The 20,259-nt window shown below is 46.9% G+C and overlaps 1 protein-coding gene across 1 annotated transcript; it reads right to left on the reverse strand.

Annotated features, from left to right (window-relative positions):
- Positions 1-1,129: 1,129 nt before the first annotated feature.
- LOC126108152 (protein maternal effect lethal 26-like) lies at positions 1,130-18,753 on the reverse strand. The gene is made up of 4 exons (XM_049913396.1): positions 16,276-18,753; positions 12,604-12,753; positions 1,366-1,508; positions 1,130-1,251 (listed from the first exon to the last, which is right to left on the reverse strand). Exons 1-4 carry the CDS (start codon positions 16,809-16,811, stop codon positions 1,130-1,132), a joined length of 951 nt encoding a protein of 316 aa, XP_049769353.1. The 5' UTR covers positions 16,812-18,753.
- Between the last annotated feature and the right edge of the window lie 1,506 nt (positions 18,754-20,259).

Raw genomic sequence — 20,259 nt, forward strand, 5'->3', positions numbered from 1 at the left:
AATGTTGTGTCTGGGCATTTCTTCTGCGCCTTGTCAGTACTCTTTGTGAGTGAAGTGTGAGTGACGGCCTCACGGACTGTTCTGCCGTTTGCCTGCTGGCGCCTCACAAGCAGAGAGGCCGCTGACAGCTGCGGCAGGAGCCACGGACTGGCGGGGAGCGGCGAGCTGCGTCAGCTGCGGCCGCAGGGAGTGGAGTGAGGCGACAGCAGCTGAGCTGACAGGCGTATACACTCTCCACTACACTTATTTACTCGATGTATTGTACGAGTCAAAGTAAGTGTAGTTTTATTACCTGTAGTTGCACGACTTGCGTCACCGTCTCAGCTGTGCCGTTGTGACCGATGAGTGTGGAGACTCGTGTGCGTCGTTGCGAAACTGCTTTCGTGTGCTGAAACTCGGGCCTCGGTGTTCTGTCTCCAATACAACTAGGATTACTTTGCTCGTTGCAATCATTTACGTCAAGTAGAGACAACAGTACCAGATAGAGAGGATTTCCTTCACATTTTGTATGCGTGTCATGTTGTGGTCTGATTGTGTTTAGTTAAATGTAGACTGACTGTATGGTTCCAGATGATAGTCGCATTATGTAGTGTGAATACTGCTACTAATATGTCATTGTTATTAAACACAACAGGTACGGTAGAGTAGGATGTTTGCTGAATGTGGAGAAGTAAATTGAGTCTGATGTCAGGAGCGAAAATTCTGGTGATAGAACTGATATAGCGTCAATCTCGGTATGTTGCAAATTAGAATAGTCTGATGCAGCACCTTGCTGACTGGTGTGAAATACTTTTCAGCGATCAGATATTATAGAGCAGTTGTGTTTGTTCACAGTGAACTGTTGACTTTTGCCATGTTTTGTCTGGAAGTGTACTCGAGACATTTTTCGTGAGAGAAGGATTGTCCGTTGTTACCTGAATTATTTTGCTGTTATCTGGCGTTGTCTGGGTTTTGCTACAGCATTGCTTTGAGTATTTGTGTGCTGTATGTTACTCGAGGAGGGCTGAAATTAGTGAGTCACAATGGGATTGAGTTTTTTGGATCTTTATTTAAAAAATTATGAATATTGCTCTCCTACAGATTCTTTCAGTTCCTGTTTTTTTGCACAGACTTCGCTGGACTGGCTGCCTCATGACAGCATCTCCACCAGCCGCCTGTGGTTGTGCCGCCTGGCGAGGTCCAGCGCTGTCCGCCCCTTACCATCTGTGGCCCCCCTGTCGGCCCCCGCGACGAGCAGCGCAGCCGCCACTTCTGCGCGGCCATTGAGTGCCGCGTAATGCAGCGGCGTCCACCCACCGTCAGTCCTGGCGTCCACCGCCGCCCCCGCCCCCACCAGCAGCCTCGCCGCCTCGACGTCTCCCCTGCCCGCTGCCCAGTGCAGGGCGGTCCACCCCCACACCGTCGCCCCCACGTCGGCCCCTGCGGCGATCAGCGCCCTCAGCTCCCCCACTGCCCCCTCCTCAGCCGCCTGGACCAGCCTCCTGTCCCTCTCCTCTGCAGAGAGGCTCCTGCACAAAACACACAAACTGCCACTCTCTGCTACAAACACACAGCACACAGAATGAGGAAAACAGCCACACGAGGAAACAACTGTTGCGAATACAAATCTGTCCTGAAACAAACCTACCGTATTCCCCCTCCCACAGTACAAAACAGTGCGCAATTTTGTGTGTATGTATTAAACTACAGCAAATCTGTTCTATCCCCCTCATAAGAAAATCTTCATTCACCGTCCATTACAAATAGCATTATACAACGTCTGAAAGAATTTCATTACCACACTTTGTCACACTCATTCCTGCAAGTCAGCTCCTCTGCTCTCGGGACGCTACACCTAACCAGTCGCTCACCTCCACCACAGGACAGGCTTCTTGCAGCTGACACTGGCCTCTGTCTGCAGCTTCACTGCCAGACGTCACACACAAGAAGAGTCCCGTCTCCTGGTCTTCAAAGAGACACTTTCCTGATATGCAGGCAAAATAATTTCAGTGCAGTTGCCGGCAGTGCTCTTCATTCAGCCTCACCAAACACTGAAACTTTCTGACACACAGACAAGAATTTATTCAAAACATGTGAGAGATAACAAACACCAAAGTGGCAACTCCACCTACATGAAAAACTGTGTGTGTGTCAGATTTATACCCTGATAGCATACGCACATGTGTTTAACATGTGCTATCATGCTCAAAATCATCTGAACGACCTCAGTTGTCGTCCATCTTGATGTTGTTGCGGCGTAAGGACTGTTCCATAAAGTTTCTGGCGTGCAGCCGCATGAATTCAGTGGTTCGGTCCTCGGGTTTAAAAGGACGGACCAGGTGCGGCAGCGTCAGTCACCACGCCTCGTTCTGGGGATGACGGGACGGTGTTCGGCCGAAATATTAGGAGAAGAGGCTGAATTTATGCGGCTGCACGCCAGAAACTTTATGGAAAGATCTGAATTGTGCTTCGCCTGATTTGTAATCAGTCCTCGTAACATTGTTCCTCTGCTCTGTTTTCGGTACAGTCTTTGCCTGTACAAAATGTTCACTGCATGAGGCCACAAGAGGCAACTGCTCTGTGTGATTATCGGTTTACATGCAAACTGACACTTCGATGATGCAAATACCAGGAAACGTGTTATTGGACATTACACAGCCATTACGCTTGCATATTCAAATTTATTGCAGTAAATGAAACCTCACAAAGCAGCATCCTCCTTTAAATGACACGACGAAAGTTTTCTCACTGCGCTACTATCCGGGAATGCAATCTAACAAGTAAAGAAGGAATATCTCAAGTACGGTTACAGTCACAAGTAACAAAGAGTGTGCAACTTGAAACTCGAAATGATCTGCCATAAAGTTTCATGTTTCCCGGAGATTCGAACGCAGCACTTGATCGGATGGTTAACTAAGCACAATGAAACGTCAGAAATCGTCATTTTTAACCGGCAATGAGATGACAAACTGAAACCAGGAGACGAAAGTGTTTTGTGTAACGAGCATTCGAAACCAACACCTATCGACACTGACTTTTAGTCATGCGTAGACGTTGAGCAGCGAAATGTGGACATGTCATAATTTTAAATACAATGATGAAAATTTTCTGCCAACTAGGAATGGAACCCTAGACACATCCTTGTTGACTACATACAAAGATACGTTGACTGTACTATTTTCTCTTTCACCAGTAGCTAGGAGTGGCATGTTTGAAACTGATACGACACGACGAAAAGCTGCCCGTCTGACTTGGTACTCGAAACCAGTACCACCATTATTGTTAACAAAGCCCAGAGAATCGGTAAAATCAGAATAACTTCTCACATGTATTTTGGTGTGCATGTGTTGCAACTTAAAGTGACATGCCAGGGTTCCAACCCAGGGATGTGTCTCTTGTGAATGTCTCTATGAGTTTGCAGACAAGTGGAGACAATGAAGCAGTGGAAATGCATCATGTGAAAGTGATCAAACTTGACGAAAAGGGAGATCTGAGTTCGAATTCCAGTCCATCGTCAATATTTTCCACGTCTCAGGCTCGAATACAGTAAGAGTCAAGTGCGCTGCGGCCTTGTACAGCAATTGGCTCATTGATTTAGAAAGATATCGCTCAAGAAAGGTGACTGGTGACAGAGTTTCGACCCGGCGTGACTTCCGCCTCTGTCAGGACCCAACCTGTAGCGACTCTCCTCCAGGCTACCAGAGGTGGGAGAGATGCTGCTTTTGCTTGTTAAAAATGATTGCCGGATGTGAGAAACGAACCCAGACCTTCACCATATGTAGCAAGAATCATTTCAACTTTTTCCTAACTAGCAACTATTACCACGAATTAAAATTCATGCGAGTTGCGGTATTCGAATCCACTACATGCAGACTAGAAACTCGCGCCCTTAACCCCTTTCCTTTCATTTAATTTTTTAACCATTCCGAGGTCTGGCCACGACGCCTCCCCCCATACCTGTCAGCGAGTCGCTGCGCTATTTTCGCGCATTATTTTTTATTTTTTTTATTTCTAATTTTTTTTATTTTTAGCACTTCATCTGAAAGACCGTCTTTGCACACAAACTAACTCAGCTGAGAGCGACGCCTTCCAAGTTCCGTGTTCACGATGGTTTGCTTTCCGATTTATTTCTCAACATCTTGTAACTCGCCCAATGCCTCGGTTCCCGAGGCCCCTTTGGAAAGCTGGTCTTCTGCCATCCCTGAGCACTGCACGCGCTGGAAGCTCCGTGCTGCGATTCCTGATACAGCGGGTGACGATGAACGTAACGCAGAACAGCAGAAACCAGTGCAGTCGCTTCTGGTTAAAAGGATTTTTCACATACAGAATGAAGTAAAATAAAGTGTACTGAAAACTAGCATGTGTTCTGTCGTGAGGACCAGCTTTTCCTCCGAGATTCCTTCAACACAAAATAGAGTGCTTCTGACCTACGTATTTCAAATTAGATTTCTGTTTCCTTAAAAATAAATAAGTCAGTAAGAAACACCGTTTAACTCAAAAGAGCTTAAGGACGATTTATTATGTTGTTCTTGCGTTTACGCCTTTTTCTATTCACTTTGCACACTGTACCAAGTAACTGTATGCACTGAAGCATGTTGCGGAGTTCCTCTCGCAGTTTCCCGCCTCAGCGACGAACGCGCCGCCCCGTGGCCCGCTTGTGGCCGGCGTGCGTGCGGCGACCCACCCAGCGCCCGCCCGCCTCGCTTCCCTCTGCTGGCAGGTGGTGCGTTGTCTGTCCTCTTAGCCAGTTTACAGCATTCCTTTATTCACACGGCACGTCGCTACGATTCAAAACAATTGGAAGGCAAGGTACTGGCAACAGAGTTCGTGCTATTGTGGCCAACAATTGTCCGATAACTCACCAGATGCCCTTCACTTGAGCGCGTACAAACCTCGCCTGCTGTCAGGTCGTGATTCTCTCACGTGCTGCCGACCACCCAGGTGGACCGCCTCAAGTCTCGCTTTGGTTGCTACTTTCCTGTTTACTGCCCTCTACCGAGTAGTTTTCACACTCGTTGGTAGGTGAGGGGTGCCGACGTTTGTCCAGATGGCCCTCCAGCTGTAGTGCGGCTACTTTTGTACAGTCACGTTTCCGCTTTTGCTTCTCATTAATTCCACGCACATATTCTTGACTTTTACCACATTCGACGGCCAACTCTGGTTTCAGTATAACTGAGTTCGAATCAAAATTGTTCAAAATGATAAAAGCCATTGGCGACGTGCCGTACATCTGTGGGTGGATTCCAGACAGTGGGAGTAATTTCGTCTGGCAAGTGCGGCGTGAGGGTCGTGTGTGTCTTCTTCCCCATGTCGTGTGTGGAACACACGAATATAGTTTCTGACTTTCTCCCAAAGTCGGTGAGGTTTAATCCCCCCCGTTTCCGCCTGAGATGGTAAACGTGTCAAACTTTATCTTAAAAATATTACCACGAGTTAGAAAATGACTCGTAGCTGACAGAAATCTTGCTGCTGTTTCACGTGGTATGGGTAAAACTTGTGCTGCAGAGATGCAGCTCATTCACCAGGAGTGATTCGCTTTTTTAGCACAACGAATTGACGCATGGTGCAGGGAATGGCAATTTAATCTCAATGTAGACAAGTGTAATGTGCTGCGAATACATAGAAAGAAAGATACCATATTATTTAGCTACAACATAGCAGGTCAGCAACTGGAAGCAGATAATTCCATAAATTATCTGGGAGTAGGCATTAGGAGTGATTTAAAATGGAATGACCATATGAAATTAATCGCCGGTAGAGCAGATGCCAGACTGAGATTCATTGGAGGAATCCTAAGGAAATTCAATCCGAAAACAAAGGAAGTAGGTTACAGTACACTTGTTCGCCCTCTGCTTGAATACTGCTCAGCAGTGTGGGATCCGTACCAGATAGGGTTGATAGAGGATATAGAGAAGATCCAACGGAGAGCAGCGCGCTTCGTTACAGGATCATTTAGTAATCGCGAAAGCGTTACGGAGATGATAGATAAACTCCAGTGGAAGACTCTGCAGGAGAGACGCTCAGTAGCTCGGTACGGGCTTTTGTTGGAGTTTCGAGAACATAACCTTCACTGAAGAGTCAAGCAGTATATTGCTCCCTCCTACGTATATCTCTCGAAGAGACCGTGAGGATAAAATCAGAGAGATTAGAGCCCACACAGAGGCATACCGACAATCCTTCTTTACACGAACAATATGAGACTGGAATAGAATTGAGAACCGATAGAGGTACTCGAGGTACCCTCCGCCACACACCGTCAGGTGGCTTGCGGAGTATGGATGTAGATGTAGATGTAGACACTATTTACATTGTGACTTAATAACTTTATTTTTAATACCATTCACTTAAAGCGCTTTCCCTTACAGATACGGTCCTTGGCATCACCAAAGACAGTGTAACACCGATTACAAAACACTTTTCATAAGGTGCGAATAACACAATGTTTCCAATCAGAAAAACACACAGTACAAGGAAATCTCATCAATGACCAAAGAAAAAGCATTAAAAAAGTGTTAAGAAAATGAAACAATCTAATGCATACTATGCAAATTTGATAACATTAGATAATTGGGGAGACTACATTCCTAATGCTATTTCTTACATTTAGCTGTAGTGTTCAGTAAACATAGAAAAGAAAACAATGAGGTATACTTTGTAGTAACGCGAACGTATTGCAACTTACCATGTTAACCTTACAAGAAAAATATTCTAGAGTAAAACAACGTTCCCATAGCACAAACGCCCATAAATAGTCGTGAGTAGGCGAGATATTGTGCCCTTCCTGCACAAAAGGAGGCTTTGACAATGTTCAGCCCACAGTCACAATGAAGTTGTGTCACAGGACTACCACGAAAGTATGTGTGGAAAAGTAGCAGTGGGTGCACACACATAACGAACTCAAGTTAACAAGTTATTCAGTGCCCCAGTTGAGTGACTACACTTGTTTCTGCATTTAAGAAAAAGCTAGAAATTATCTCTGGAGAAGACGAAACAACAGCAACTACGTTTTCAAATCCATAGGTTTTTTTCACTTTTAGACCTACAGTACACTGAATCAATTTAGGAAAAAAACTTGTGTGTAGATGTTTTCTAAGAACTTCTTAACTGGTTGTGGGTCTGCCTGAGGATAACTTTGTTACAGAAGAAATAAAAAATTCTTTCCAGCGAGATTTCAGCCTGCATCTAACACAGTCAGCCCTTTGAAGGGTTAATGCTTCACCCCCGAGCTATCGGAGAACCATCACATGTAGCTCGCTCCTTGACCCCATGGGGGTCAAGTTGGATAATTTTCGGTGTAAAAGGTTAAAGTGGCTGTAGTTTCAGCTTGGAACGAGCTTTCTGCACTCGGAAACATAAATCTTCTAATCTATACCATCCCTTATTTAACGACCATTCAGAATGTTCAATGGTAACGACAGGAAAATATCAAGTAAATGCGTCAGGACGATTCTCTGCCACTCCAGGAACTAAGTCTGAGGTCACAGTGTTGAAATGAGATCAGTCGGAAATTTGAGGGAAGTAAAAGTAGGATGACTGCAGGAAGAATTAGAAGAAATCGAAAAGGAAAGGAACATAGGAAGGACGCATTCAGCACATGCAAAAGTCGGAACAACCTTCAGTGAAATTAAATGCAAGGATGACCACACAAAGAGTGTTTTAAATGCGCAAGAGAGAGCAGGTGGCAGAACATAGTACGTTAAAGACCTCTTTGAGTGGGAGGAACTAACATATAACGTGACAGAAGAAGAGATGGAAGCCGAATTGGAAAACGTGTGGGACTGGCCATTACACTCATAATTTCACAAAGCTCTGGAAAACTTGCACACAAACAAGGTGGAACGGTTAGTTAACATTCCCTTGGAACTTACATGACCATTTGGGAAGGTGAAAATCAAACGACAATTCAGTTTTGTCTGTAGGATCCATGAGACAGGAGTCGTAACAACAGACTGCCAGAAACACACCATCCAAACACTACAGAGGCGAGCAAGGGTCGATATTGCGACAGCTTTCGCCCAGTGAGCTAAACAGCTCATTAATCCAAATTACTAACAAGAATAATTATAACACGCAGAAGAATCGAAGGTAAAACTGAGGATCTGTTCGAGGACGCTAAATTTGGAGTAAAGGATCGAGAGAGGCCTATCAGACCTTCGACCTGATAGTGGAAGGAATGTGTAAGAAAAATGGAGATCTTTATTGGATCTGTAGATCTTTAAATGACGTTTGACAATGTGAAATAGTGAAAGTGTACGAAACTTAAAAAAAAATAGGTATAAGACATAGGGAACAGCAGATAACACAGAATATGTACAGTAATCAGGAAGGATTGGTGCTTTGATTAAAGATGGTGAAAGACAGCGATGCTGGTAGTCTCCACAAATATTCAGTCTGAACACTAAAGAATCGTTGGTGGAACTGAAGAAACTTCCAGGAATTTAATTAAAACTGAGGGTAAAAAGCATTTCGTTGATAAAATTTCCTGGCGATATTTCTATCACTGAAAATGAGAAAGAATCACTGCAGTTGGTGAATGTAATAAATAGTCGAATGATCACTGAATTAGGATTAATGAACAGAAGAAAGAGGAAAATATTGGGGAGTGGCGGAAATAGCATTGATGGCAAAGTTTACATCAGAATTAAGGACCACGAAGCTGACAAATTGCAGGGATTCTGCTATGTGCGAAGCGTATTTACACTTAGGGACAAGGCGAGGTTGTTATAAAAAGTTATCTGGCACACGAAAACAGGACATTCCTCCTAAAACAAGGCTATTGGTACAAAAGATAGTCCTTAACTGGGGAAGAAACCTCTGAATGTATGTTTGTAACAAAGAACTGTATGAAAATGAATCGTGGATTACGGGAAAAAACGAGAAGGAAATCGAAGCATCCTAAATGCGGTGCTATTGGAGGATGTTGAAATTAGGTGAACTCATACCAGAGGAACACTGAAACGTCGCTCCAGAATAGGTGAGGGTAACAATATGTGGAAAACCGTGACATGTACAAGGGTCAGCGTAATAGGTTCGCATGTGAAGCCATCAGAGGTCAACTGCCATGGTGCTAGAGGTAGCTGTAGAGGGTAAAACCTGTAGGGCAGGACAGAGATAGGAGTGCACAGCACAAGTAATTGTGGGCTCTGGGCGGTCACAGCACTCTAAACTTGTTGGTCAGACAGACAGAAACATGGTCAACAGCAGGCAGAGTTTCTGCTTCGCATGTGTGTTGTTACTGGGACTGGCTGTTACTCCATACTGCGGCGGGTCGACCAAAGTCGTCCACACCCTGACGAGCTGACGCTCTGCCGACATTTGCTTCTCTTTGCTGCTTGACGAGCATATTTGTTGTTTATTAGCAGAAATTTTATGGCAAATAATTGTTTTTCTTTTTGTCCTGTCTCAGTGCTGCCAACCACCCCAAATGGTCTCACAAACATGTGTTTATCTGACCCCTGTTAGACCATTCCAATATGCCAAGAGTGCTGGACGTTTACCTCTTTTGACATAGTCACACATTCAGTGCAATCACAGTCGCTCCTTGTCACCAGATTTTCTGTGTGTTGGCGTATGCGCGTGACTTATCGCTGACAGTCGCTGCATGAGAATAAATCACTGAACTGTTGGCAATAACTCACTACTTTCCCTACCAACCTATTCTTAATGACTCTCTCTCTCACGATACAACCTCCTATCATGTCGATACAGCCCCATTATTCATCTGACTGTATTGTTCTGATTTTAGTGCCACGTTCGCTTTGCTGACCGTCATTAACTCTAGACTCTGCATTTACACTTTGCTTTTCGGCATTTAAATCTTATCTACCACAGAATGGTCGTGTGTGTGTGTGTGTGTGTGTGTGTGTGTGTGTGTGTGTGTGTGTGTGTGTGTGTGGTGAGGGAACTCACCGCAAGCGAGAGACAGTGGCGTCATCAGGTGCAGGAGTCGTGGGCGGTGCAGCAGCAGCAGCAGGAGTCTGGCGGGTTGTGCCGGCAGTGGTGGCGGCGGCGGCGGCGGTGGTGGTGGTGGTGGTGGTGGTGGTGGGCCTCAGCTGTGCAGCGGCTGGTGGGCTGCACACACAGAGGCACAGTGTGAGCAGGCCTAATTCTTATCACACAGAGCTTCCCATGAAACCCACATCCGCGCCCTTTACATAGTGTATGTGATGTTCTTAAGATATTGTCATCTCCTTCGCTTATGGTGTGGGAGGAAGACTGAGTGTGAGTGTTTGTAGCTGCATGCTCGGTGGTAGCAGAGAAGTTGTGTCTGCTAGAGAACAGAAGTACCAACGGGTGAGTAGGTAGATACGATTCCTAACACAAAGAGGTTTTCCTCCTTGGTGTGGTTCTGTCCATCCCTTGCCATGCTGGTCAAGGAGGGCAGCCCTCTGGTCACTTCCTGCTGCATCTGTCTGACACCCTAGCACGGCGCCCACGCTGGTCAGTCTGCGTGCAGTTTCTCGTGTGATAACATCTCCGGGTAAGCGCGTGTTTAGTGAGTCTGAAGCAGAACAGGATTCTTAAGTTTTGAGTCTAACTGACATATTAATTACATTTCTTACAGATTTATATCGAAAATGTTTTTTATATTGTTTTAAACCGCGATGCAGTGCGATTTCAGTGTTGGTTTCCGACTTTATTCCGGTAGTTGCTTTGTTTCCACTCCAATAAAGGAAAGTGAATGTGTGTACAAGTGTGTTTTCATGTGGGTGTAAGGTTTTCTTTCTTTGAAATTTCTTCAAATTAATAGAGCCATCAGGTCAATACCATGGCGTTATTAACGCAGTTCGGAAGTTTTCTCTAAGTAATGTGTTTGGACTTGATTTCATCATTACAATCGCTGTGGAATTACATATTTCCTATAAATGTACTTGTGCACGTGCAGCATGGGCTGTACTAACAAAAGTAGCCCTCAGCTGCTTTTTTGGATAATATGTCGCCTATTAAACTTAATTAATCGCTACTGTGGGCAGTTTTCCTATTTCACAATTTCTAGAAAGATTGTTATAGAGCATTTTGGTAAGATTGGGATTATATCGAACGATGTGATCTTTGTTTTAACTTGCAATACCAATCTGTGGTTATCCATTGGGAACACGACTATGCGAGGAGCGGAATCTCCTTACATAAATACAATGGATTGGTTATGGGTGAGTTCCTTTTTTGTGTACCCTTGAACTATCTTTGTGTGCTCGTTTCAATGCGACATCCCATCCTGTTTCCCATTCTTTCTGTTTGCTATTCTATAGAAATTACTTTTCTCCTAATTCAGGCCTCTCTGAGTAACACTTTTCTTAATTAATTTACGACAGTTAATAAGCCACCAGCTTTGAGACAGACTTAACATGTGTTATCCGTTTTATTGAACGTTGATGAATTTTAAAATAAGTATAGAAGTTTAATCTTACTTTCCTTTCGTTTAATCTAATTTTTCCCATAATCTGTTTACTTAAATAATAATAAGAAAAACGAGCTGATAGTGTGGGTGACTGTTGCGCAGACTGAAAAATTTATATCAGTAATAAAAATTTGTGTATCAGTCACAGAAGCATACTTTGGTGTTTTAAAGAAAACTCTGCTCATTGTAGTTATTATGAAGGTGGTTCGAAGAGCCATCCGCCACGCACTTTAGTGTGATTCGCAGAGCATCCACGTAGACGTAGACGTAGACGTAGAGACGCCTCGGCTCAGCCACACCCACAAGAGAACTGACCGGTCACATTCGGGAGGACGACGGTTCAATCCCGTCTCCGGCCATCCTGATTTAGGTTTTCCGTGATTTCCCTAAATCGTTTCAGGCAAATGCTGGGATGGTTCCTTTGAAAGGGCACGGCCGATTTCCTTCCCAATCCTTCCCTAACCCGAGCTTGCGCTCCGTCTCTAATGACCTCGTTGTCGACGGGACGTTAAACACTAACAACCACCACCACCACCAGAACTGACCGGATGTCGGGCTTACCGCGAGCACGAGCGCCGTAGCTGTGGCTGTGGCTCGCCACCTGTGCCTGCCTTCACACCTGACTCCAGCTTTCGCTGTGGCTGATGTTTCCACCAGCCGCAACTTCTAAACAGAACCACCATGGGTTTTCACATACTTGCTTTGTATTAAGATTTTCAGTGGTCGCTAGTAGGGAAGTGTGCAAGAAAGCTATTTAAAGGAAATTGAAAGTGTCTAAACACGCGCACAAAACAAGCCGTAACCACACGCCTGGGGTTGATATCCCGTTTTTGAGCCTCATACTTGTAATTCTGCTTGTCCTTCCTTCAACATTTCTTTTTCCTGATACCGTCCATACAGCTGTGTACGCAATGATTCATTCATATAGCCTCTAGGTTTTGTTGAATGGGAAAGCACTGGAACCCTGTTGTCACACCCATTTCGTTCAGGGGTAATTTGTAACATGTACGAACACAATCGAAAGCGGCAACTACATTAAACACACCAACAAACAAGGAAATAATTTTTTCAGAAAACGTAAAGTCAGTGTCACCAAAAAAAATTTTTTTTTAATTGTTCTGTTTGCTTTTTTTCTTTTTTTTTTTTCTTGTATAACATTTGGTCGACACGCCAATGAAGCGGCAGTATGAGTGAAGAACTTGTGAACGTGGAATGGCGCAACTCACCGCAGGCGAGAGGTGGCTGCGTCGCCAGGTGGCGGGGGTGCGTGCGGGGCAGCCGCGGGCGGCGCAGCTGCGGGGGCAGTGCGGCCGCGACGGCCACGGGCCCGGCGGGGGTTGGCGGGTGTGGGCCCGCCCCCTGTGGTGGCCGGCGGGCTGCAAGCAGGAGCACTGCGTGGGCGGGCGCGTGCACACGGGGGGGCTGCTGACTGCCTGCTGCTCTCTGCAGTGGCAGCACGGCACACACTGCCCGGGACACTACTGGGTTAGCTAAGGTAGTTGACTCGCTGGCGAGACAGTCTGTTTACTTACTACTTGTCGTGTGTTCCCCGCAAGTACACCTTAGCATACCCAACGACAGGTTGTTCAAAACGAAACACGAATGAAAAGTCATGCTGCAGCGATACGACAACTACTGGGCGACACAGTTTGAATACATTATAACAACAGTCTCACAGAAATTACAATAGCAGTAACTTTCATTCGTTCTTGATATTACACTGTGATCATCCAGTGCTGTTTAAGGAGCTGGCATCTGATTTGTCAGGACTTGGGCTGCAGGAGGCGGAAGCTAAACATGGGTACAGCAGGTTTTGAACCAAACACGAAACGAAATTCAGACAAACGGCACAGAAAGGTGACGATGTGTTTTCAGCTTGTTAGAAATGGACCGGTAACTACAATAGACTGCATGGGGAAGGTCACAGGACGTGTCGTAACGGGAAGGAAACAGCGCAGCATACGCTGGACAGACTGCAGTAACGCCACAGACAACTACAAGCAAGGTGGGTGGGGCACAAGTTTGTCCACTGCTACTGCAGGAAGCTAGTACAGCGTTTTGACTAACTACACCCGTTCTCTGTGTGGCACAGAACGGATTGTATCGAACTACACCACAACTGACCAGGAAGGGGAAGAAAACCTGGGGCAAAGGTACAGGCTGTTGCGGAAGTGCCTGTAAGAGTTGCGAGTACTGGTCCTGCCGGGCGGTCACAGGTTGTGTGAGGAGCGACCAGCTGGATCAACCTGCACGTCTGCTCCAGCCACATCGTCCACTGGATGTGCCCTGAACGATAACTACATTCTGCATCCAGCAACCTGGTATACTTCTTAGATGTTTTCAGTAATTTCCCTGGTACTGCTTGGGAAGAATAAACCGAGTCTGGCACTGACTTTGCATCGGTATTCCACATACATACTAAAAAAAGTGAAAGAGAAATCTTGAACACACATAGTTCTACTACCGAAGTCGGAATAACGCTTTCTGTGAACGTCGGCTGTGCTGCTACTTGGGTTTACGGTGGCCAATAGTGATGTGGCATTGCAGCACCAGAAATGCAAAGCTATAACAAAAAGTTGCTGCTCTCCTCGAACTGCAGTATTCCTGGCGCTGGCAATGGCTGGCACTCTTCCTCCTCCCCTTTAACTTCTATTTATGCATGATCACAGAAACTGAGGCGTCAAACAACTTGAAATTCTAATTCTCGTATACAAATCAAACAACGGAAAATCCAGGATGGAATTTAACAATGTGGTTTGAGTTGCCTGAGACTGCAGTCGTGCGCGTGAGTTGCATTTCCGTGTGTGTGTGTGTGTGTGTGTGTGTGTGTGTGTGTGTGTGTGTGTGACTATTGTTGACGAAGGCCCATGACCGAAAGGTTTAACTATGAGAGTATTTTTGTTGTGCCTGTGTGTGACTCAGGATCTCCGCTATGTGGTGAGTGTCAGGTTTTGTATACAGGATTGCAGCTGACAACACAGGAGTCCGTAACGGGGAGCGAGCACTCGGCCGTCCTCGATGCAGCCCAACACGTCACTCCGTCTCATTCTGCATCGAGCAGCACACCTTTGTGCCAGCACCGGAGATGGCTCATCCTTTGTGTACAGTTAATCAGCCCTTCGCAGAGACACTTGATTGCAAAACCTACATAACAATTGCTATTACATCCATTTTAACAGAACTTATCGATGCAAATAAGGACGCATTGCTTAGATGACACAACATATTATGTAGATGCAAAAAGATGTCACCTCTGTGATTTTCCTTGTCAATTTAGCTGCTTATCTACACTCCTGGAAATTGAAATAAGAACACCGTGAATTCATTGTCCCAGGAAGGGGAAACTTTATTGACACATTCCTGGGGTCAGATACATCACATGATCACACTGACAGAACCACAGGCACATAGACACAGGCAACAGAGCATGCACAATGTCGGCACTAGTACAGTGTATATCCACCTTTCGCAGCAATGCAGGCTGCTATTCTCCCATGGAGACGATCGTAGAGATGCTGGATGTAGTCCTGTGGAACGGCTTGCCATGCCATTTCCACCTGGCGCCTCAGTTGGACCAGCGTTCGTGCTGGACGTGCAGACCGCGTGAGACGACGCTTCATCCAGTCCCAAACATGCTCAATGGGGGACAGATCCGGAGATCTTGCTGGCCAGGGTAGTTGACTTACACCTTCTAGAGCACGTTGGGTGGCACGGGATACATGCGGACGTGCATTGTCCTGTTGGAACAGCAAGTTCCCTTGCCGGTCTAGGAATGGTAGAACGATGGGTTCGATGACGGTTTGGATGTACCGTGCACTATTCAGTGTCCCCTCGACGATCACCAGTGGTGTACGGCCACTGTAGGAGATCGCTCCCCACACCATGATGCCGGGTGTTGGCCCTGTGTGCCTAGGTCGTATGCAGTCCTGATTGTGGCGCTCACCTGCACGGCGCCAAACACGCATACGACCATCATTGGCACCAAGGCAGAAGCGACTCTCATCGCTGAAGACGACACGTCTCCATTCGTCCCCCCATTCACGCCTGTCGCGACACCACTGGAGGCGGGCTGCACGATGTTGGGGCGTGAGCGGAAGACGGCCTAACGGTGTGCGGGACCGTAGCCCAGCTTCATGGAGACGGTTGCGAATGGTCCTCGCCGATACCCCAGGAGCAACAGTGTCCCTAATTTGCTGGGAAGTGGCGGTGCGGTCCCCTACGGCACTGCGCAGGATCCTACGGTCTTGGCGTGCATCCGTGCGTCGCTGCGGTCTGGTCCCAGGTCGACGGGCACGTGCACCTTCCGCCGACCACTGGCGACAACATCGATGTACTGTGGAGACCTCACGCCCCACGTGTTGAGCAATTCGGCGGTACGTCCACCCGGCCTCCCGCATGCCCACTATACGCCCTCGCTCAAAGTCCGTCAACTGCACATACGGTTCACGGCCACGCTGTCGCGGCATGCTACCAGTGTTAAAGACTGCGATGGAGCTCCGTATGCCACGGCAAACTGGCTGACACTGACGGCGGCGGTGCACAAATGCTGCGCAGCTAGCGCCATTCGACGGCCAACACCGCGGTTCCTGGTGTGTCCGCTGTGGCGTGCGTGTGATCATTGCTTGTACAGCCCTCTCGCAGTGTCCGGAACAAGTATGGTGGGTCTGAGACACCGGTGTCAATGTGTTCTTTTTTCCATTTCTAGGAGTGTATGTGGTTTGATAAGGAGATCTGATGAACCTGTTTCGAGAAGGTGAAGAAACAGCACACGGGTTCCATAGCTGTCAATAAAGGACACTATTCAGGAAAGGATGTGGCGATACAGTAATCGATGTAGGGTTATAGTAAGATATATAGACAGATTTGGGAGAACAGGTGAACACCTCGCTCGTGCTCACCTCTTTTCTGCTGGTGACTCCATAATCAGCGCCATTAAGTCCACCAGGTGGTGTGGGTACCTGGCCTTTGTATCTTCCCAGCTCTGCGACATCATCACCTTCCGGGGGTTGTCCTTAATTAGCGCAACGGCAGCCTGCCGGAGCCTGGGGCAGGAGTGCCTCAGTGCGAGCACCCCCAGAGCCGCCGCGTTCTCCAGCGCCAGCTCCGCGACCGCTCGCCGCTCGCACGCGTCCTTCAGATCTGACAACTGGTAGGTGTCGGCGGCCGCCAGCAGCTGGGGGGCCACGCTGCACACCTGCTGCGGGACCCGGAGGGTGTACGCGTAGGAGAGCAGCTGCCGCAGCACCGCGCCCTCCACGTTCTCCACGTTGACTTCTGCGTCGTTGCTGCCGAGCATTGACCTGAACACTGGGCTCCTCTTCTCGAGGACCGCCCTGTGGGCAGCCAGCCGCGTCTCCCCCGCCACCAGGGTGACGACGGCGCCGTCACCCGCGTCCAGCAGGTCGCCCAGCTCCACCTCCTCCCTGGCTGCCATCGCTGCTGATTCTGCAACACAGTGCGCTCGTCAGCCTGCTGTCCTCGTACAGAGCCCCCGGGACTTCTACGACGTACAGGCGGACATCTGTCAAGCGACAGTCGGTCAACGTTGATCGTCGCAAGCGAATTCCAACTGCCTCAGACTGCTCCCACCGGTACACAGCTCTAAATGTTGAACAATAATCTTCTAACAACTTCCTATTTGTTTCGGCACAAATACTTCGCATGTCAAGTCTCACAGAGAATAGAGACCTCGTTTAGTTTTACTTTTATTTTTTTCTACAGTGATGTATTATCTGACACGGAGTTCTAGAAAAATACAAACAAAGCCAGAAAGAGCTATGGTACTACTTTATTCAAAGAGTTACCATTCTCATTTCTCCACTCGTTTAGGTAACCAACGCTACTTTAGGACTCGTGTTACTCTGCTCTTAACTGGTATAGCACAGTGTGTCCCCTTGCCAGACTTTGTGCACACACCCGACCGATCTCCTGGTTCTAAGGACTGAGCTGCCTTGCCGCCAAATACACTACTGGCCATTAAAACTGCTACACCAAGAAGAAATGCAGATGATAAATGGGTATTCGTTGGACAAATATATTATACTAGAACTGACACGTGATTACATTTTCACGCAATTTGGGTGCATAGATCCTGACAAACCAGTACCCAGAACAACCACCTCTGGCCGTAATAACGGCCTCGGTACGCCTGGGCATTGAGTCAAAGAGAGCTCAGATGGCGTGTACGGGTACAGCTGCCTATGCAGCTTCAACACGATACCACAGTTCATCAAGAGTAGTGACTGGCGTATTGTGACGAGCCAGTTGCTCGGTCGCCATTGACCAGACGTTTTCAATTGGTGACAGATCTGCAGAATGTGCTGACCAGGGCAGCAGTCGAACGTTTTCCGTATCCACAAAGGCCCGTACAGGACCTGCAACATGAGGTCGTGCATTATCCTGCTGAAATGTAGGGTTTCGCAGGGATCGAATGAAGGGTAGAGCCACGGGTCATAACACACCTGAAATGTAGCGTCCACTGTTCAAAGTGCTGTCAATGCGAACAATAGGTGACCGAAACGTGTAACCAATGGCACCCCATAGCATCACGCGCGTCATATGCCAGTATGGCGATGACGAATACATGCTTCCAAAAAAAATGGTTCAAATGGCTCTGAGCACTATGGGACTCAACATCTTAGGTCATAAGTCCCCTAGAACTTAGAACTACTTAAACCTAACTAACCTAAGGACATCACACACACCCATGCCCGAGGCACGATTCGAACCTGCGACCGTACCAGTCCCGCGGTTCCGGACTGCAGCGCCAGAACCGCACGGCCACCGCGGCCGGCTACGCTTCCAATGTGCGTTCACTTCGATGTCGCCAAACACCGATGCGACCATCACGATGCTGTACACAAAACCTGGATTCATCCGAAAGAATGACGTTTTGCCATTCGTGAACCCAGGTTCGTCGTTGAGTACACCATCGCAGGCGCTCCTGTCTGTGATGCAGCGTGAAGGGTAACCGCAGCCACAGTCTCCGAGCTGATAGTCCCTGCTGCTGCAAACGTCGTCGAACTGTTCGTGAAGATGCTTGTTGTCTTGAAAACGTCCCCATCTGTTGACTCAGGGATCGAGACGTGGCTGCACGATCCGTTACAGCCGTGCGGATAAGATGCCTGTCATCTCGACTGATACGAGGCCGTTGGGATCCAGCACGGCGTTCCGTATTACCCTCCTGAACCCACCGATTCCATATTCCGCTAACAGTCATTGGACGTCGACCAACGCGAGCAGCAATGTCGCGATACGATAAACTGCAATCGCGATAGGCTACAACCGGACCTTTATCAAAGTCGCAAACGTGATGGTACGCATTTCTCCTCCTTACACGAGCCATCACAACAACGTTTCACCAGGCAACGCCGGTCAACTGCTGTTTGTGTATGAGAAATCGGTTGGAAACTTTCCTCATGTCAGCACGTTGTAGGTGTCGCCAATCTTGTGTGAATGCTCTGAAAAGCTAATCATTTGCGTATCATAGCATCTTCTTCCTGTCAGTTAAATTTCGCGTCTGTAGCACCTCATCTTCGTGGTGTAGCAATTTGAATGGCCAGTAGTGTACTTCCTCTGGGTAGGACGTGCAGTCGGTCTGCGGCTTCTCCTCAACCCTTCTGACACATTGCAACATGACAACAGCCACCTATGCATAGAGTGATTTTTCAGAGCGAGCCATAGAGAATACGCCTTTCTTTCAACTACCACATGCGCTGTCGTTTTGTAACTGATGTCACAATGCCACAGTGTAAGACAGGACACCGACAGCAGAAAGGAGTGTGGCAAGCGTGGATATAAAATGGCAGCATTTACGACAGTCAGTGAGCAACTGGCGATAGGTGTAGTATAGCATGGCAAATGAGTAGATATGCTGAGAATAGAGATATTTTACGTGAAAGTGAGCAAGATAGCATTTCATGTTAAGTACAGTGGATAAATAAACGGGAAAGGTAAGGTGTATAATATCAAAATATATCATTGTAAATGAAAGTTAACTTTTTGTACCAAAGGAGAAGAAACAAATATTTGGTTACATGTATGCGACAGGCTACTGCTACGAGTTTACTCACTTACTTTTGAAGTAACGTCACTACACTTGTAAGAAGCAAAGAAGAAATGGGAAGCACAAAGTCCCGAGACGAAGGTAATTGCTATAGAGAAAACATGTTAGTCTCTAAAGGTTACTGCCCACAAATCAGAAGAAGGCTTCTGACAGCATGGTTACGTAGTGTGGTACTGTGTGGGTGCGAGACATGGAGTCGATGGGCTGGGGGAAGCACAAGACAGAATTAGTGAGAGGTGCCGTAGCACAGGTTCATCCTGAAAATCAAACACATGACTGAGTAGCAAATGATGACGGCTCAAAGATTGTGAGAGGAAAGACTAATTTAAGGAACACTACTGTAGAAATAAAAGTCCAATTGTTAATTACCTACTGAGAAATTAGGGGATCCTAACAATTATGTGTCATGGAAGGGAAATCCCAGAAAGGCCACAACTGAAGTACATGGATCAAGTTATAAAAGATACAGACGGTGAGGACAGCCTTCAGGACTGAAGAATTACTGTTCGCAGTGAGGAGGAAAGAAGAAAGAGAAGAAGAAGAAGAACGACAAGAAGAAGAAGACAAGAGAGTCATTGCCCACAGTCCGGAATGGGGAACTAAATAATTGTATTGTAACAAGATACCTCTATCTGCTCTCATTACTAATTTTGTGTATCATATATTGTCATTTCAACGTTTCTCATGTATCACATCAGCATTCATGATATGTGTGTTCCTGTCACCTGTTGTGTGGGGCGTGCTGCCTTTCGGCTTAATCTTCACCTTCTTACTGGCCTTGTTAGTATTACCAACTACTACGACTTCTCGACATGCA

The sequence above is a fragment of the Schistocerca cancellata genome, chromosome 11 (genome assembly GCF_023864275.1).
Source record: "Schistocerca cancellata isolate TAMUIC-IGC-003103 chromosome 11, iqSchCanc2.1, whole genome shotgun sequence".
Taxonomy (NCBI): domain Eukaryota; kingdom Metazoa; phylum Arthropoda; class Insecta; order Orthoptera; family Acrididae; genus Schistocerca; species Schistocerca cancellata.